Source organism: Babylonia areolata, chromosome 18 (assembly GCF_041734735.1).
Source record: "Babylonia areolata isolate BAREFJ2019XMU chromosome 18, ASM4173473v1, whole genome shotgun sequence".
Classification (NCBI taxonomy): Eukaryota; Metazoa; Mollusca; class Gastropoda; order Neogastropoda; family Buccinidae; genus Babylonia; species Babylonia areolata.
The window spans coordinates 32,220,945-32,237,100 of NC_134893.1; the positions used below are offsets into that span (position 1 = coordinate 32,220,945).

General features: G+C 43.5%; 1 protein-coding gene across 2 annotated transcripts in view; it reads left to right on the forward strand.

Moving 5' to 3' along the window:
- Window positions 1–866: 866 nt before the first annotated feature.
- The window catches only part of LOC143292672 (uncharacterized), a 33,179-nt gene continuing 17,889 nt past the window's right edge, over window positions 867–16,156 (forward strand). The window contains exons 1-6 of one of the 2 annotated variants that reach the window (XM_076603176.1): window positions 867–979; window positions 4,687–4,856; window positions 6,672–6,832; window positions 7,567–7,764; window positions 9,066–9,159; window positions 9,937–11,160. In XM_076603176.1, the coding sequence (XP_076459291.1) occupies window positions 930–979; window positions 4,687–4,856; window positions 6,672–6,832; window positions 7,567–7,764; window positions 9,066–9,159; window positions 9,937–10,265 (1,002 nt within the window). In that variant the 5' untranslated portion in view covers window positions 867–929 and the 3' untranslated portion in view covers window positions 10,266–11,160. Of the gene's footprint in view, window positions 980–4,686; window positions 4,857–6,671; window positions 6,833–7,566; window positions 7,765–9,065; window positions 9,160–9,936; window positions 11,161–16,156 lie in introns of those variants that run through there. The other variant, XM_076603177.1, reaches the window with a different exon arrangement.

A 16,156-nucleotide genomic window follows, 5' to 3' on the forward strand; every position in this document is an offset into this window, starting at 1 on the left:
TTTTGAGGTAAACACTAAGTAATCGTTGAAAAGTGACGACTCAAATTCAGTTGCAATAAAGGTTTCTGTTAAACAAACAAAATCATGTTCATGTATGTAATTAATAATATCCTTGTTATCTAATTTCGACAAAAGACCATTGACATTAAAATTTTAAAATTTAACTTCATGGTTATTGACAGAGAGAGAGAGAGTCAAAAACTCTATTACTCAAGGATAAAGATTTTAGGCATCGCCCAGTCTTCCAATCTGTCCTTGTGACAACAATAACAATAACAACGTTAACGATAACGACACAACAATAATATTTTTTGTTAACACTGCTACATCTACTGCTACTACAACGAAGAATGATCACCATCATCATCACAGAGAGAGACAGAGACAGAGAGACAGAGACAGAGAGAGAGAGAGAGAGAGAGAAAAGATTTTTTTTCATCTTCAGAGGCTATTGGAATATGACATTTTGTGCATGCAGTCCTCTGTAAGAAATAAAGAGAGAGAAAGAGACAGAGACAGAGACAGACAGACAGACAAAGAAAGAGATGAGCGTTCGAGCAGAATTCCAACTAGTCTGACAGCTTTACGATCGATGACACACACTCAAACACACACACACACACACACCTTTCCAACAGGTGACCCCTCGACCCATCACGAAGCCCTTTGGGCCTTCACCGGACTGATCACCTTGCCACTCTCCAGGTATTAGTTTTGTTTGTTTGTTCGAAAATGTTGCTTCATCATTGCCCACGTCACCCCCCTCCCCCTCCATAACCCAGCCCCCCTCCTTCCCCTCTTTCCTTGCCATCTTACGTCACACTTTTTCGTCAGTGGTGTGTGTATAAATAGAGGCATGTTGGTGAGGCGTCTTTGTGTCAAGCGATCAAAGGACCCGTGGCACTGAACGTCCTTCTCAACCCTTCACCATGAAGACCCTGCTTGTCCTGCTATGCTTGACCGTTGCCGTCGATGCCATGTAAGTCTGTCAATCCTTGCACAGTAGAGAGGTTACGAACTGGGAGAGAGAGAGAGAGAGAGAGAAATGATGATGCTATTGGCTACTGTGGCTAAGCAGAGAACAGCCCGGCTTTCGTACACAGAAATCTGTTGCGACAAAAACGTAATGCAGTACACTGCAATGATAATACACGAATTGTTTGTTCATTCCGTGCACGTTTTACACTGTTCCGGTTTCGTTCATGTCGGTCAGGATTCGTTACCGTTACGTCTGACTGTTTAGTTTCCGTTGGGCAGGATTCGTTACGTCTGACTTTCGTTTCTGTTGGACAGGATTCGTTACGTCTGACTGTTTCGTTTCCGTTGGGCAGGATTTGTTACGTCTGACTGTTTCGTTTCTGTTGGGCAGGATTCGTTACGTCTGACTGTTTCGTTTCCGTTGGGCAGGATTCGTTACGTCTGACTGTTTCGTTTCCGTTGGGCAGGATTCGACTGACTGTTTTGTTTCCGTTGGGCAGGATTTGTTACGTCTGACTGTTTCGTTTCTGTTGGGCATGATTCGTTACGTCTGACTGTTTCGTTTCTGTTGGACCGAATTGTTACATCTGACTGTTTCGTTTCCGTTGGGCAGGATTTGTTACGTCTGACGTTTCGTTTCTGTTGGGAAGGATTCGTTACGTCTGATTGTCTCTTTTTTTCTTGTCGTCCACAGCTGTGGACATGCACTTTTCTTCACTGATGAAATCTGAACACAGTGGCCCATACCTTCTTTTTTGTTTGCTTTTGAAAACGTCGGAGTGAATCCGTTCTATAAAAGGAATCACTGTCGATCATTAACAATCCGATGCGACGACCGAAACACACACACACACACACACACACACACACACACACACACACACACACACACACACGGAATGAGCAGTAAGTTGCAGGAAAAAGCACTGAGTGGCCATGCGCACCGCTGAAAGGTTTCCATCCAAAGACAGTAACTGTGTCCAGCTGGTGTTCATAGCGACTGACTTCCATCTGCCCTGTTTTAATTCCAGGCCAGACAAATGATGACTTTATCAGAAGCTATTGACTTGTTCTTTTACCTTAAAAAATGATTATCTTTGTAGATTAATCGTTTAAACTCTTCACATAGGTCTATAAAGTTACAACCATTTATTGTCGATTTCTCACTTATCAATGTGTGAATGTAATTGTTTGTTTATATCATGTACGTACAAAATACTCAACAAACAAAACAACAACAACAACAAAAAGAAGAAGAAACAGAAAAACCGAATATTTGGAGGTGTGTGACTGTGTCTCTGAAAAGACAAATTGTTCATCTGCACTTATTACCCTCCACACGCTTGTAACACTTATAACACTTTAGTCAACAACAGCAAAGTCTGAGCTGTCTGATCAATGGTTTTACCACTGCAACAGGAATTCATTTACAGCTTAGTCTTGTGAAGGACTATGACTCTCTAACTAGGAGGCAAGACTGCACTGGTTTGCTGCAGCTTTGGTAGATAGTTGATCTTTTTGGTGACCATCCCAACGCCGACTGTTCTAAAACCCTCTTGGCCGAGAGGGTGGGGATTGATAATTTTGGCAGGACACTCTCCGCGATCATCAAATCCTAGCTCAGAAAGTCGGGACAACAGTCGCCTCATCTGAAGTTCTGATGGTCGTCGTCGGACATGACTGACTGTCATGCAGCCAGTGGTGACGACATTTCTTTGTAGGTCCACGTGCAGGTGATGACGATCGCTTCCAGCTGTGTCAGTGAACGTTTGTCAAACGGTACTGGGTCTGTTCACGGACTACGTCGTGTCTTGTCTATACCCCTGTGGTAATCCCTGTACAGGGCAACAATCCACCATAGGTGCTGTTCACAACTTTGGCCTTCGCTTGCTTCCTTTTGGATTCCAAGATAATTCCTTTACCAGTTTATTGTTAGTAACATTTTCGCTGTACGCGGTTTCCGTCTTTTTTGTCTTCGTTTGTCTATTTCTATTTTTATTTCAGACTCCACAGGCAGCTTTGGGGGAGTTTTTAACAAGCAAAACAACAACAAACAACAACAATAATGATAATAACAGAAATAATGATAATAACAATAATCATAATAATAATGATAATAATGATAATAATAATGCATTTGTATAGCGTATTTCTCTTAGTGAATTCAATGGACTGAAAAACACCACTTACGTGAAAATGATGTCTCTAGATGATTTACTGTGGGGGGTGATGGTCTCCACTAACTGAAAATATGTTAGTCCGTGGCAATCGAAACTACAGTCGTATCAGGTGTAACAAATTGTTCTCCACCTCCGAATAAATTCCATCGACTTCGATTTGGTATTTTTGAATGGGTTAAAACTCTCTCTTCCATCCAATTTTCTAATTCAAAATAAAAAATACATTGCGACGTCAACATTATTTTTGAAAGGACGGAAGAATTGTTTAACCCTACAACCGTGCTTCTATATATGTATGTATGTATATGTGTACCTGTCTATCTGCTAGACATCAGATACACTAATGGAGTGTTGGCCTAGAGGTAACGCGTCCACCTAGGAAGCGAGAGAATCTGAGCGCACTGGTTCGAATCACACCGGCAGTCGTCAGTATTTTTTCCCTTCCACTAGACATTGAGTGGTGATCTGGACGCTAATCATTCGGATGATGAACCAAGGTCCCGTGTGAAGCATGCATTTAGCGCACGTAAAAGAACCCGCGGCAACAAAACGGTTGTCCCTGGCAAAATTCTGTAGAAAAATCCACTTCAATAGGAAAACATACAAAATTGCAGGCAGAAAAAAAGATAAGAAAAAGAAAGAAAAAAAGAAAAAGGGTGGCACTGTCAGTGTAGCGACGCAGCTCTCCCTGGGGAGAGCAGCCCGAATTTCACACAGAGAAGTCTGTTGTGACAAAAAGAGTGATACAAATACAATTACACTGATCACATCACTAATGAACGAGTGCACCGAACCATCAAACAGCACATCGGTCCTTCTGGAGATCTGACATCAGTCACAAGCCGGTGTGGATACGTACCAAGATCCGATGGCCTTGCTAAAACAATCTTCCAAGAAACCGTTGAGGGAGGGAGACAGACAGAGAGAGAAAACAAACAAACAAACAAACAAAACCCACAATGGACTGACAACATTGCAAAATGGACAGGAAAACCATGTGTAGAGACTCAAGCCTTGACACACATCCGACAGACCTGGAGGAATCTGGTGAACAGTTCTTCTGTGCGGTGCTCCAATGACGGACTCTTCACAGAATTGAAGGAGAAGAAAATCTATCTATACATCTATAAATATGTACATATTCTCTGTCTCTGTCCCTCTCTTTATGTATGTATGTATGTTTTCTTTCTTTCTTTAGTTTAACGTCTTTTCACTGGTAAGTGATATTAGACGGGGGGCGAGGAGGGGGTTGGGGGGGAGTAGTACATGTGTGTGCGCGACAGCGAGGGGGTTGGGGGTAGAGAGTAGGGCGATGGGGAGAGGTGGTGGGATGACTGATACAGGAAAAGAGACAGAAAAAGTGGCAAGAACTTAACAGGAAAAACTACGAAAGATTGAACTAACCGAGAGTAAAGGAAAAATATTTCAAACATTCCTGTAACGGGATTAAGCACAACCATTATAACATGTATGTATGTATGTACGTATAGAGCACTTTAAATAACCCGTTCCCGTATGTGGTTTCCAGCTTCAAAACTACCAAGAACAGCGGATACGATGACGATAAACCCCAATACCCCCCCGCCAAGGGCGGCACTTACAAAGGGAAAAGCTACCCCCCCAAGTACCCTCCTGCGTCTCACGGCAAGGGCGGCGGGATTCTGACTGACCTGGATAAACTGTACGAAATCGTTGCAGGTAAGTAATCTCTTCCACTGTAAGCTACATTGTGTCCATCAATCTTTAACCCTTTCATCCGCCAACTATTTCAGAACGCAACAGTCCCCATCGTTTCGTTTATAACACCGTAATTTCTAAAGCTGCCCTCTGAAAACACTTGGAGGAAAGTGATCGTTTTGTTTTGTTTTGTTTTGTTCCCCCCCCCCCTCTCTCTCTCTCTCTCTCTCATTCTTTCATATTTTTGGAACAGCTATGAATCCGCTTTTTGCACACGCAGAGGGAAATTATCGTCGTGTAAATTCTCTCCCTTCACCCCCTTTATTCCCCTCTTTCCTCCATATTTTTACTATTAGCGCAGAGCAATACTGTGATGTTAATGTGACTTTGGCATCGAAAGAATTCATCACACCCCCACCCACCACTTTGTTGCTCAGTGCATGAAGGAGGGCAGAGACGTCAATTTTGCGACCACTAATTTCCACAGTGGTGGGGAAATGTTTCTAACAGATAGTTTGGAAACAGAGCAAGAGACAATTTAAAATCGTTTATTTTTCCTTCGTGATGCCGCATCTTTTGGTTCAGTCTTGTGAGCAGGACACTAAAGTTACCCAATCAATTATGCAATTAGTTCTGTTTGTCTTTCGTTCTCTCTCTCTCTCTCTCTCTCTCTCTCTCTCTCTCTCTCTCTCTGTCTGTCTGTCTGTGTCCTCTCCCTCATCCCTTTTCCTATCCTCAGCTCCATTCTCCTCCTTTCTCTTTCCTCCTCCACCTCCTCTGTCACCTTCTTCAATCCCTGTCCCACTCTTCTTTCCCTGCTCTCCTTTCCACTCTGTGCGTATCTCATTGCCACGTATATAAAATCCATGACACAAAACGATTGTTGAGAAGTAAACGCAAAACCTGACCTAATTCATTTTAGACCAGTACACATATAAAACATGTTTTTATCTCCCCCCCCCCCCCGCGCCACCCCCAATAAAGTTGTCGTTTGTTTGTTTTTGTTATTAAAACAGGTGTAGCAGCTTATTCATATCCCGGTTGATTTATACCCCAGGTCAAATCTGGCTGGCCCAGCCTAGACTGGACTCGAACACCGTGGGTTAATTTTCAACTTGTCAAGACAGACCACTCCCTCCCCTCCCACCTCCCACCACACTGGTTGGATGTTACCCCTCCACCCCCACCCTCCCTTGTAGTGGACATGGGGGTCATTCTTGCCTACATTGAAATGACTCCACCCCCCCCCCCCCCCCAACCCCCACCCCGGGGGGTAAATTTGGCCCAGTTTGAATCAATACAGGCGAACAAAGAAGAAACACCTCGTTTGCCTCCTGTGTGTTGTAATGAAGGGGAGGACTGTTGGGGTGTGGGGTGGGGAGGGGGTGGGTGGTGGGAGGGGGCTGTCAGTAAGTGCCAGGCCAGAACCCACCTCCAGCCCCCCCACCCCCACACACCCCTACACCCTCCCCGACTCTTTTTTATATTAATTTTTCAAACAGCTTGATTAATAAACCTGTAGAAAATGACCCACACTGGTTAATTAATCAATCAATTAATTAAACCCGGCAAAAGCAGTGGTGGGAGAGAGGGCGAGAGGGGGGGGGGGGGGGGGGTTGTTGTTGTTGTTGTTGTTGGTGATGGTGGTTTAGTTTGAGGCTGTTACACCAGTGAAGTGATTTTGCCGCGGTTTTTTTTGTTTTGTTTGTTTTTGTTTTTGTTTTTGTTTTTGGTGGGCGGAGGAGGTCGGGGTCATCACTTACGATGTCCGTTTGTGCAACCCTTCCCCTTCCCCTTCCTCTCCCCCTCCACCTCCTCCCCTCCGTGTGTGCGCAGACACCCTGGCCAAGATCAAGGGCCTCTCGGAGCAGGTGGAAGCCGTCAGTGCCGCGCTGTCCATCCAGGAGAAGAAGCTGAACAGCCTGGAACTCATGATCGTGGAGTTTGAGGAGACGGACCACAGGCAGAACAAGAGCATCGACAAGCTGCACAAGCACGTGAGTCTGGCGCGTGTGTGGGGTGTGGGGTGTTGTGTGTCTTCTCTTCCTTGTTTTCTTTCTCTTTCTTTCTTTCTTTCTTTCTTTCTTTTCACCTTTCTTTCTTTCTTATTTCTTCATCCTTTCCTTTCTTTCTTTCTTCGTTCTTTCTTTCCCCCTCCATTTCTTTCTTTCTTCTTTCTTCCTTTCTCCCCTCCTTTCTTTCTTTTTTCTTCATTCCTCCCTCCCTCCCTTCCTTCCTTTCTCCCATTCTTCCTTCCTTTCTTTCTTTCTTTCTTTCTTTCCGCTTGACTCTGTTTCGTTCTTTCTTTCGTCCTTCCTTTTTTTCTCCCGTTCTTCCTTCATTCCTTCCGTCCTTTCTTTCTTTCTCCTTTCATTTCATTTCTTTCTTTCTTCCTTGTTATTCTCCCGTTCTTTCTTTCTTCCCCCTTCCTCCTTTCTTCTCTTCCTTCTTTCCTTCTATCCTTCCTTTCTTCCTTCCTTCCTTCCTTTCTCTCGTTCTTTCTTTCTTTACACCTTCCTCTCTTCCTTCCTTCCTTTGCTTTTTCTTCTTTTCTGTGTTTACTATGTAAAGTAGGTATACGAATGATTATTGCTATTTACCTTTACGGGATGTTTATGTGAAGTACCAATGATTACTGTCCACTTTTATGGGATGTTTATTTGCATCACCACTGACTGTTGTCTTTTTCTTTCTTTCTTTCTTTTTTTTTTTTTTTTTTTTGTCTGTCCAGCTGGACAATGTCTTGTACGATGCCGGCAGTCTGCTGAAGCATATTGTGAAGCTGAAGGAGCATAACTGGCTGAACACCAACAAAACAGAAGAGGTGGAGAACAAGTGGGCATGGCTGCAGAAGAACAACATCAAGCAGGATGGCTATTTCCATTACCTGTACGCCTTTGTCAAGGACCTCAAGCCCAAACTGTTCCAGGTGCGACGTTTCTTTAGCTGCATATTCATATATTTATATATCTGTGTTTGTATCTCTCTCTCTCTCTCTACCTTTATATATCCACACACACACACACACACACACACACACACACACACACACACACATATATATATATATATGTCTGTACATATACGTGTGTGTATATATACATAACGAGCCTGTGATTGCACAAATTAATTTCCATGTGGATTAATAAAGTGTTTAAAATATACATATGTACACACACACACACACACACACACACACACACACACACACACACTATATATATATATATATATATATATATATATATATATATATGTGTGTGTGTGTGTCTATATATATATATATATATATATATATATATATATATATATAGTGTGTGTGTGTGTGTGTGTGTGTGTGTGTGTGTGTGTGTCTGTCTGTGTCTGTGTGTCTGTGTGTGTGTGTATTGAGAGAGAGATTCAGATTCAGATGGTTTAATGTGCTTCGGCTATGGGCACACATACACACGAGGGATGGGGGAAGATAGAGTGGGTGATCCAACAGTTCATTTACAAACTATGAAGCAACTTTACTTTGAACACAGTAAATGTGCGAACAAAAATCCCATTCATGATTTTCCTTCCTTATTGAGTAAGTATGGATCGTTTTTTACAGACTGAGGTTAATGTTAATTCACTGCACGTCATACATTCCAAACTACCGATAACACTGGCATTCAAAGTTCAATGAAAGTATGATATATACATTTTATATTGAGAGAGAGAGAGAGAGAGAGAGAGAGAGAGAGAAGCGGTGTCATCGTTTACCATATGGAAGAGGAAAAGATCAGGGCCTGGATTTATTGGTCACTTTATTTATCATAGCACGTCTTGCATCGTCGGATGTGCCCTTCAGGCTTTTGTGGTGCGGTGTCCAGTTTTGAAAATTACCCCTTCAGGCTTTTGTGGTACGGTGTCCAGTTTTGAAAATTACTTTTTGAGTCTCTCTCTCTCTCTCTCTCTCTCTCTCTCTCTCTCTCTCTCTCTCTCTCTCTCTCTCTCTCACACACACCGTTTGGTTTCATTCAGGAAAAACAACAAAAAACACATCGTGGAATGAACCTGAGATGACGGATTCATTCAATGATGTATTCATATTGTATGTACTTTTTTTTTTTTTTACATTTTGTATCACATATGTTTATATATCACTTTGTTTCAAATTCATTGTAGGTGATTTGATATATTTATGTGTCCTTTTTGTCTTTTTCCCCCCCAATTGTTTATCCTTTGTTTGTTTATTGATTCCAGGTGAAGGACAACAAGTTTGGACTGTTCTACGATAAAGTGGAAAGAGATACGACGACACTGACATCTGTGAAAACATTTGAGCTTCGCAGAATGTGTAAGTATTCTCCAGTGCATGTTTACATTAAGGTTTCTTCTTGTTCTTCTTCTTTTCAGCTCTGAGAAGAGTCACTGGGGCGCCTGCACAGACGAAGAGTTCTACTGGGCTTTTCTATGTGTGTCGATTGCGCGTCGACACGTGGGTCTTTGCAAGTAGTTTTCCTGTCCGAAAGGTTTGGTCACCCGGAATGTCAGGAATTGTATGTAATTCTCTCTCTCTCTCTCTCTCTCTCTTAGTTCTCTACGTTTTGTCTGTTCCAAACACTGTCTATATCATTCTATCTCTTTTTTTTTTGTACCACCTCTTTTTCTCTTTCTCTTTTCGCACTCGACCTCTTCTACCTCTTAGCTCCCTTCTTCTTTCGCCACTCCGTCTCCCCCCCCCACACACACACACACATACACACACACCCACACCCGCTCATCTCACCCCCCCACCCCACCCCCAACCTATGCCCCCAACCTTCACTTACTTTGTCCGTGCTACCGGAGAAGTGGGTGTGGCAGAATCTATAAGACGATGGATCACCAGTGACCACGGTTCAAGGTAGCGTTTCCGCAGTGTCTGGAGTCCTTGGGAAAGACACTTCACTCCGATTTCGCTCACTCTCCCAGCCTTCCTACACCGGTCCCGAAACACAGTAAATATGAATTCAGTGCCCCCGATGGCCATATTTTTTAGGTTCATTTAAATCATTCTCCATTTGTGTGGCAGAGGACATAAATCTAAATTGAGTGTGTTGTCTTTTTTTTTTTTTTTTTCCTTTTCTCTCAGGTGAGGTGGGTCAGGTGACAATCAGAGCCGGCGAGAATCGTGTGGACTACCAGTATCAGACATGGTTCGACAACGTGCCGCAGATCCTTTACGGCCTGGCTGGCTACAACTTCGACCTGGACACAAGAGAGGACCCACCATACTACGGATACGGGTACCCACCCAAAGAACCCGAGGCCATCGGTGTCTTTGTGACCGCCTACTCCACCAAGACCGGCATTGTCTTCACGGCACTCGACACTGGTTATGGAGACACGTCGCTGGTTTCCATGGACGTCGCGTTCCAGGCCTGTACCATCGGGCCTGGTAAGGGCAAAATCGATCACTGAGTCACTGAGTCAATGAATCGCTCCCCTCTCACTTCTTCCTTCCATCAATGACCTGAGCACGGCATGGACTTCACGGATAAAGGATGAAAACACTACAGGATTTAGCTTCAGCTGTCCAGAGCTAACTTTTTTTTGTGTGTGATGTTTTCAAACGATCAAAATTCGTTTTCCCGTCTCGCATGGCGCTGCCCTAAATCACAGCCCCAATCTAAGATCTGCAAACATGTTTTCCTTCGTCTTTTTGTTTTAGATTTTGTTCCATAGTCTATTTCTACGAGGCTGTTTCGAAGAACTGTTATAGTTTTGAGGGTTTTTTTTCAATTGCTGTTCAGAAGATGCCTTGGGCTGCATATGAAATCTATAAGACAAAAACAACTCAAAGCTGTTATCTAGAGAACGGACAAAACTGAAAAAAAAAGATCTTACCAAAGTCTTTCACAAGAAAAACAAAAACAACAACAATGAAGCAGAAGGAAAAGACGAGGATAATGAAATCTGCCAACACCCAAAGGAAGGGTGATCCAACTGATTTGATTGACTGGAATGCCAGTGAATTAGTGATATATGTTCAATATAAGAAGCAGACATCCAAGCTTTGATTTTTCAAGGGTTCTAAAGACAGGAGATGCACGAGACAAGCCTTGATGAAGACTTATAGGCAGTTCAATGTCCATCGGATTATAGCAGCTTCTTGTAGATCTTAGTGGATCAAAGTTAGCAATACCATCGTATCTTTCAGTTCAGCTGGGCCTGAAAACCTGTTGTTTTATGTGACACAGAATATGAACACATCGTATTCGTCAGCTCTTGTGTAACTTTCTGACAGTTGACAATGTTGTCATTAAATTACATAGAATGAGCTGTCCATATCATTCAATAAAAGCAGCAAAAAGTAGCAAGTGTGTGTGTATGTGTGTGTGTGTGTGTGTGTGTGTGTGTGTGTACAACGACACACTGCTCAACACTGCAAAACAATACACGTCACACTTCACTCTGAACTACAGTACAGTATGCACACTGCAAAAAACAAAACTTCATCGGAACGACCAGTGCTACATCACCTAAAACCTCACCATACTACACCACACTTCATTACATAACACATGCACAGCACAACAGATCACTGTGCTGATGCAGTACAGTCCACTACATTACTCATTACTGCACAAAACTCCGCCTCTCTCCACTACAATACACTATACTGCACAACACTCCATTCCTCTACACTAAACTATGCTGCACAACACCCCACTCCTCTACGTTACACATTACTGCACAACACTCCATTCCTCTACACTACACTATACTGCACAAAACCCCACTCCTCTACACTACACTATACTTCACAACACCACACTCCTCTACACTACACTATACTGCACAACACTCCACTCCTCTACACTCCACTATACTGCACAACACTCCACTCCTCTACACTACACATTACTGCACAACACTCCACTCCTCTACACTACACTATACTGCACAACACCCCACTCCTCTACACTACACATTACTGCACAACACCCCACTCCTCTACACTACACTATACTGCACAACACTCCACTCCTCTACACTCCACTATACTGTACAACACTTCACTCCTCTACACTCCACTATACTGCACAACACCCCACTCCTCTACACTACACTATACTTCACAACACTCCACTCCTTACACTATACTTCACAACACTCCACTCCTCTACACTCCACTATACTGCACAACACCCCACTCCTCTACACTACACATTCCAGCACAACACTCCACTCCTCTACACTACACTATACTGCACAACACCCCACTCCTCTACACTACACTATACTGTACAACACCCCACTCCTCTACACTACACATTACTGCACAACACTCCACTCCTCTACACTCCACTATACTGCACAACACTCCACTCCTCTACACTCCACTATACTGCACAACACTCCACTCCTCTACACTACACTATACTGCACAACACTCCACTCCTCTACACTCCACTATACTGCACAACACTCCACTCCTCTACACTCCACTATACTGCACAACACCCCACTCCTCTACACTACACTATACTTCACAACACTCCACTCCTTACACATTACTGCACAACACTCCACTCCTCTACACTCCACTATACTGTACAACACTCCACTCCTCTACACTCCACTATACTGCACAACACCTCACTCCTCTACACTACACTATACTGCACAACACTCCACTCCTCTACACTCCACTATAATGCAGAACAATCCACTCCTCTACACATTACTGCACAACACTCCACTCCTCTACACTCCACTATACTGCACAGCACTCCACTCCTCTACACTACACTATACTTCACAACAATCCACTCCTCTACACATTACTGCACAACACTCCACTCCTCTACACTATACTGCACAACACTCCACTCCTCTACACTACACTATACTTCACAACACCACACACCTCTACACTACACTATACTTCACAACAGCCCACTCCTCTACACTACACATTACTCCACAACACTCCACTCCTCTACACTCCACTATACTGCACAACACTCCACTCCTCTACACTCCACTATAATGCACAACACCCCACTCCTCTACACTCCACTATAATGTACAACACTCCACTCCTCTACACTACACTATAATACACAACACTCCACTCCTCTACACTACACTATACTGTACAACACTCCACTGTACTGCACAACACTCTACTATACTGTACAACACACCACTCCTCTACACTCCACTATACTGCACAACACTCCACTCCTCTACACTCCACTATACTGTACAACACTCCACTCCTCTACACTCCACTATACTGTACAACACACCACTCCTCTACACTACACTATACTGTACAACACTCCACTCGTCTACACTCCACTCCTCTACACTACAGTGTACTGTACAACACTCCATTCCACTCTTCTATACTACACTACGCTGTAATAACACTCCACTCCACTATACTGCACAACACTTTCCACTATACTGCACAACACTTCACTATACTGCACAGCACTCCACTCCACTAACACTCCACTCCACTATACTTTACAACACTCCATTCCACTATACTGCACAGCACTCCACTCCACTAACACTCCACTATACCTCACAACACTCCACTCCACTATACTGTACAACACTCCATTCGACTATACTGCACAACACTCCACTCCACTATACTGCACAACACTCCACTCCTTTACACTCCACATCACTGCACAACACTTCACTCCACTCCTCTACACTACACAACACAACACTACACTACACTACACCGTACAAGACTTCACTCCACTATACTGCACAACACCCCACTCCATTCCACTCTTCTACACTACACTCAGTTTCAGTTTCATTGGCTCAAGGAGGCGTCACTGCGTTCGGACAAATCCATATACGCTACACCACATCTGCCAAGCAGATGCCTGACCAGCAGCGTAACCCAACGCGCTTAGTCAGGCCTTGAGGGGAAAAAAAAAAAAAAAAAAAAAAAAAAAAAAAATATATATATATATATATATATATATCTTACATAAATAAATAAATAAATAATAATTATGATATTTAAAAAAAGGTAGTAGTAATGAAAATAATGATAAAATAATAATAATAATAATAATAATAATAATAATAATAATAATAATAATTTTATTATAATAATAATAATAATAATTTTTTTTACACTACACTATACTGTACAACATTACACTCTTCTACGCTACACTACACTATACTCCACTATTGTCACGCTCTATAAGGGAGCGGACAAGAAACCCCCGCCAAACCCAGCACTAACATCCCGACAACACAAACACAGACTATAACAGAATAAATGTAGACATATTTTTAATCAGCACATTTATAAACAACAAATACACAGAGATAACCCCGAAGATCAAGCAAACCAACAACTATAACACAGAAGTATACATCAATAAATCAATGTATAACATGACAAGAGGCGCCAGAAAAAACAACAACTGAACACTTTCATAAAGGCAAAGCGAAGGGCAGATGGTGTCCCGAATAAACTAAACTAATCCAATCGAAAGAAAAAACAACTGCAGGAAACACAGACACAGACACTACGCTGATGACGATGGAGGCACTAAAGCAATGCACAAGGACGACGAGGACGATGAAGTGGGTAGGAGATGAAGACGACGAAACGAACAGAACCAAAGTACGACGACGATGAAGACGAGTAGGAGAGAGACGACGATGATGAAGTGACGTCGACGACGACGAAGAACAGTGAGTGACGCAACGAACAACAGTAAGTGACGACGACGAAGACTAGGACAAACGTAGAACCTCTTGCAGGGACTTGGCCAGGCCTGCGGACACTGGCGGTGGAAGAAGAGTAGAAGGCGGTGACAACCAACGACGCCAAACCCAGGGAGGTCAAACGCAGGTCAAGGGGAGAATGGATTCCCAGTGGAAGGGTAGGGAAGTCAGTGGATGAAGTGGGAATACTGCAAACACTTCCAGAAGAGGTACTATTACCACAAGGCTGGAAGTACACAGAACCGAGAACACAGAAGAACGGGGGCCACTCGGAGGAAAAGGATCCCCACAACTGGGCGCAGAACTCGGGCAAAACAGCCCTGAAGAGAGCACCACTGCTTCCTGTGACAGTCGCGGGTGAAAAGCCCAGAATCTTGTCACTGACTAGCAAAGAAGAGGCTGATCTCAGTTCAGTGACAGCCTGAACTGAGACTGAGACTGAGAATTACGTGCAATCAGCACAACCCACACTGTTCTCTAGCTAGATGGGGTGGGTGAACAAGGAGGGGGTTAAGCACGCATAACTGATTTGTTATGAGATGTGACAACAGCCCCCCTCACAAGTTCAAACAAAGTTTGAAACTTAATCATAAAAGTCACACCGAATGACAAACAAGACAATAACGAACATTCCCACTTCCATATTATCCACACAACCTGATATGAACAATCACAGATAGTTACAACACACTGCCGTCCTGCCACAATATGGATAGAAAAGACAAAACATAATGAAAAAACTGACGTCTGGAATAACAGGATAAATAACAAGTTAACATTATGAAATAGCTGGCGATCCTGTCCAATAAAACCTGCACTAAAAAAATCACGATACACATGACTGCTACACAGCTGACTCAATCAGGTGTCAACACGTTGACATATCAGAGGTCAAACACGCCTTCTAGTTCTGACAGTTCCTCCAGAACGCTCAATGAACTGCTTCAATGTGTTGGCATGGAACAGCTTTTCCTGATTGTTAATGGTTGCCCGACCAAAGGGCTCTGATATGAGGGGCATTTTGACAAGGGGCACTTCCCAGACTCGACCCTTTGCTATCGTGTTTTGGCATCTGTTACAGGAACGTACAAATCGCCGAATGTCGGCACACATGCCAGGCCAATAGAAGTGCGGGAAAATTCTTCCCTTTGTACGTTTAACTACGAGATGACCCGACACAGGAGTTACATGGGCCAAAAGCAAAACCGTGGAACGGAGTTCCTTGGGCACGCATATTTGAGCTGCTTCTCCACGATGGTCTTTAAAGTGTCTCATCAGGATTCCTCGCTTTCAAGAATATGTGATCTCTCCAGAGCGTGTCCTTTGCACGGCTTTAGACACAGCCAGTCGCCGAGCATGGCAAAGGTCAGGATCACTCTCCTGCTGGTGCTGTAAGTCTTGTTTGGACACATGCACCTGAAAGTCCTTGACAGAGAAGGGGGACAAAGCTTTGGCATTGGCAGCTACCTGGGCTCGCGTCCCAACGGGGCCCACGAGATTGGCGTCAGAATATATGGGCGCAAACACGGAAGTGCCATCCTCACGCTAGGCAGTATTGCCAATGAGGACCTCCTCTACCGGGGCCTCCG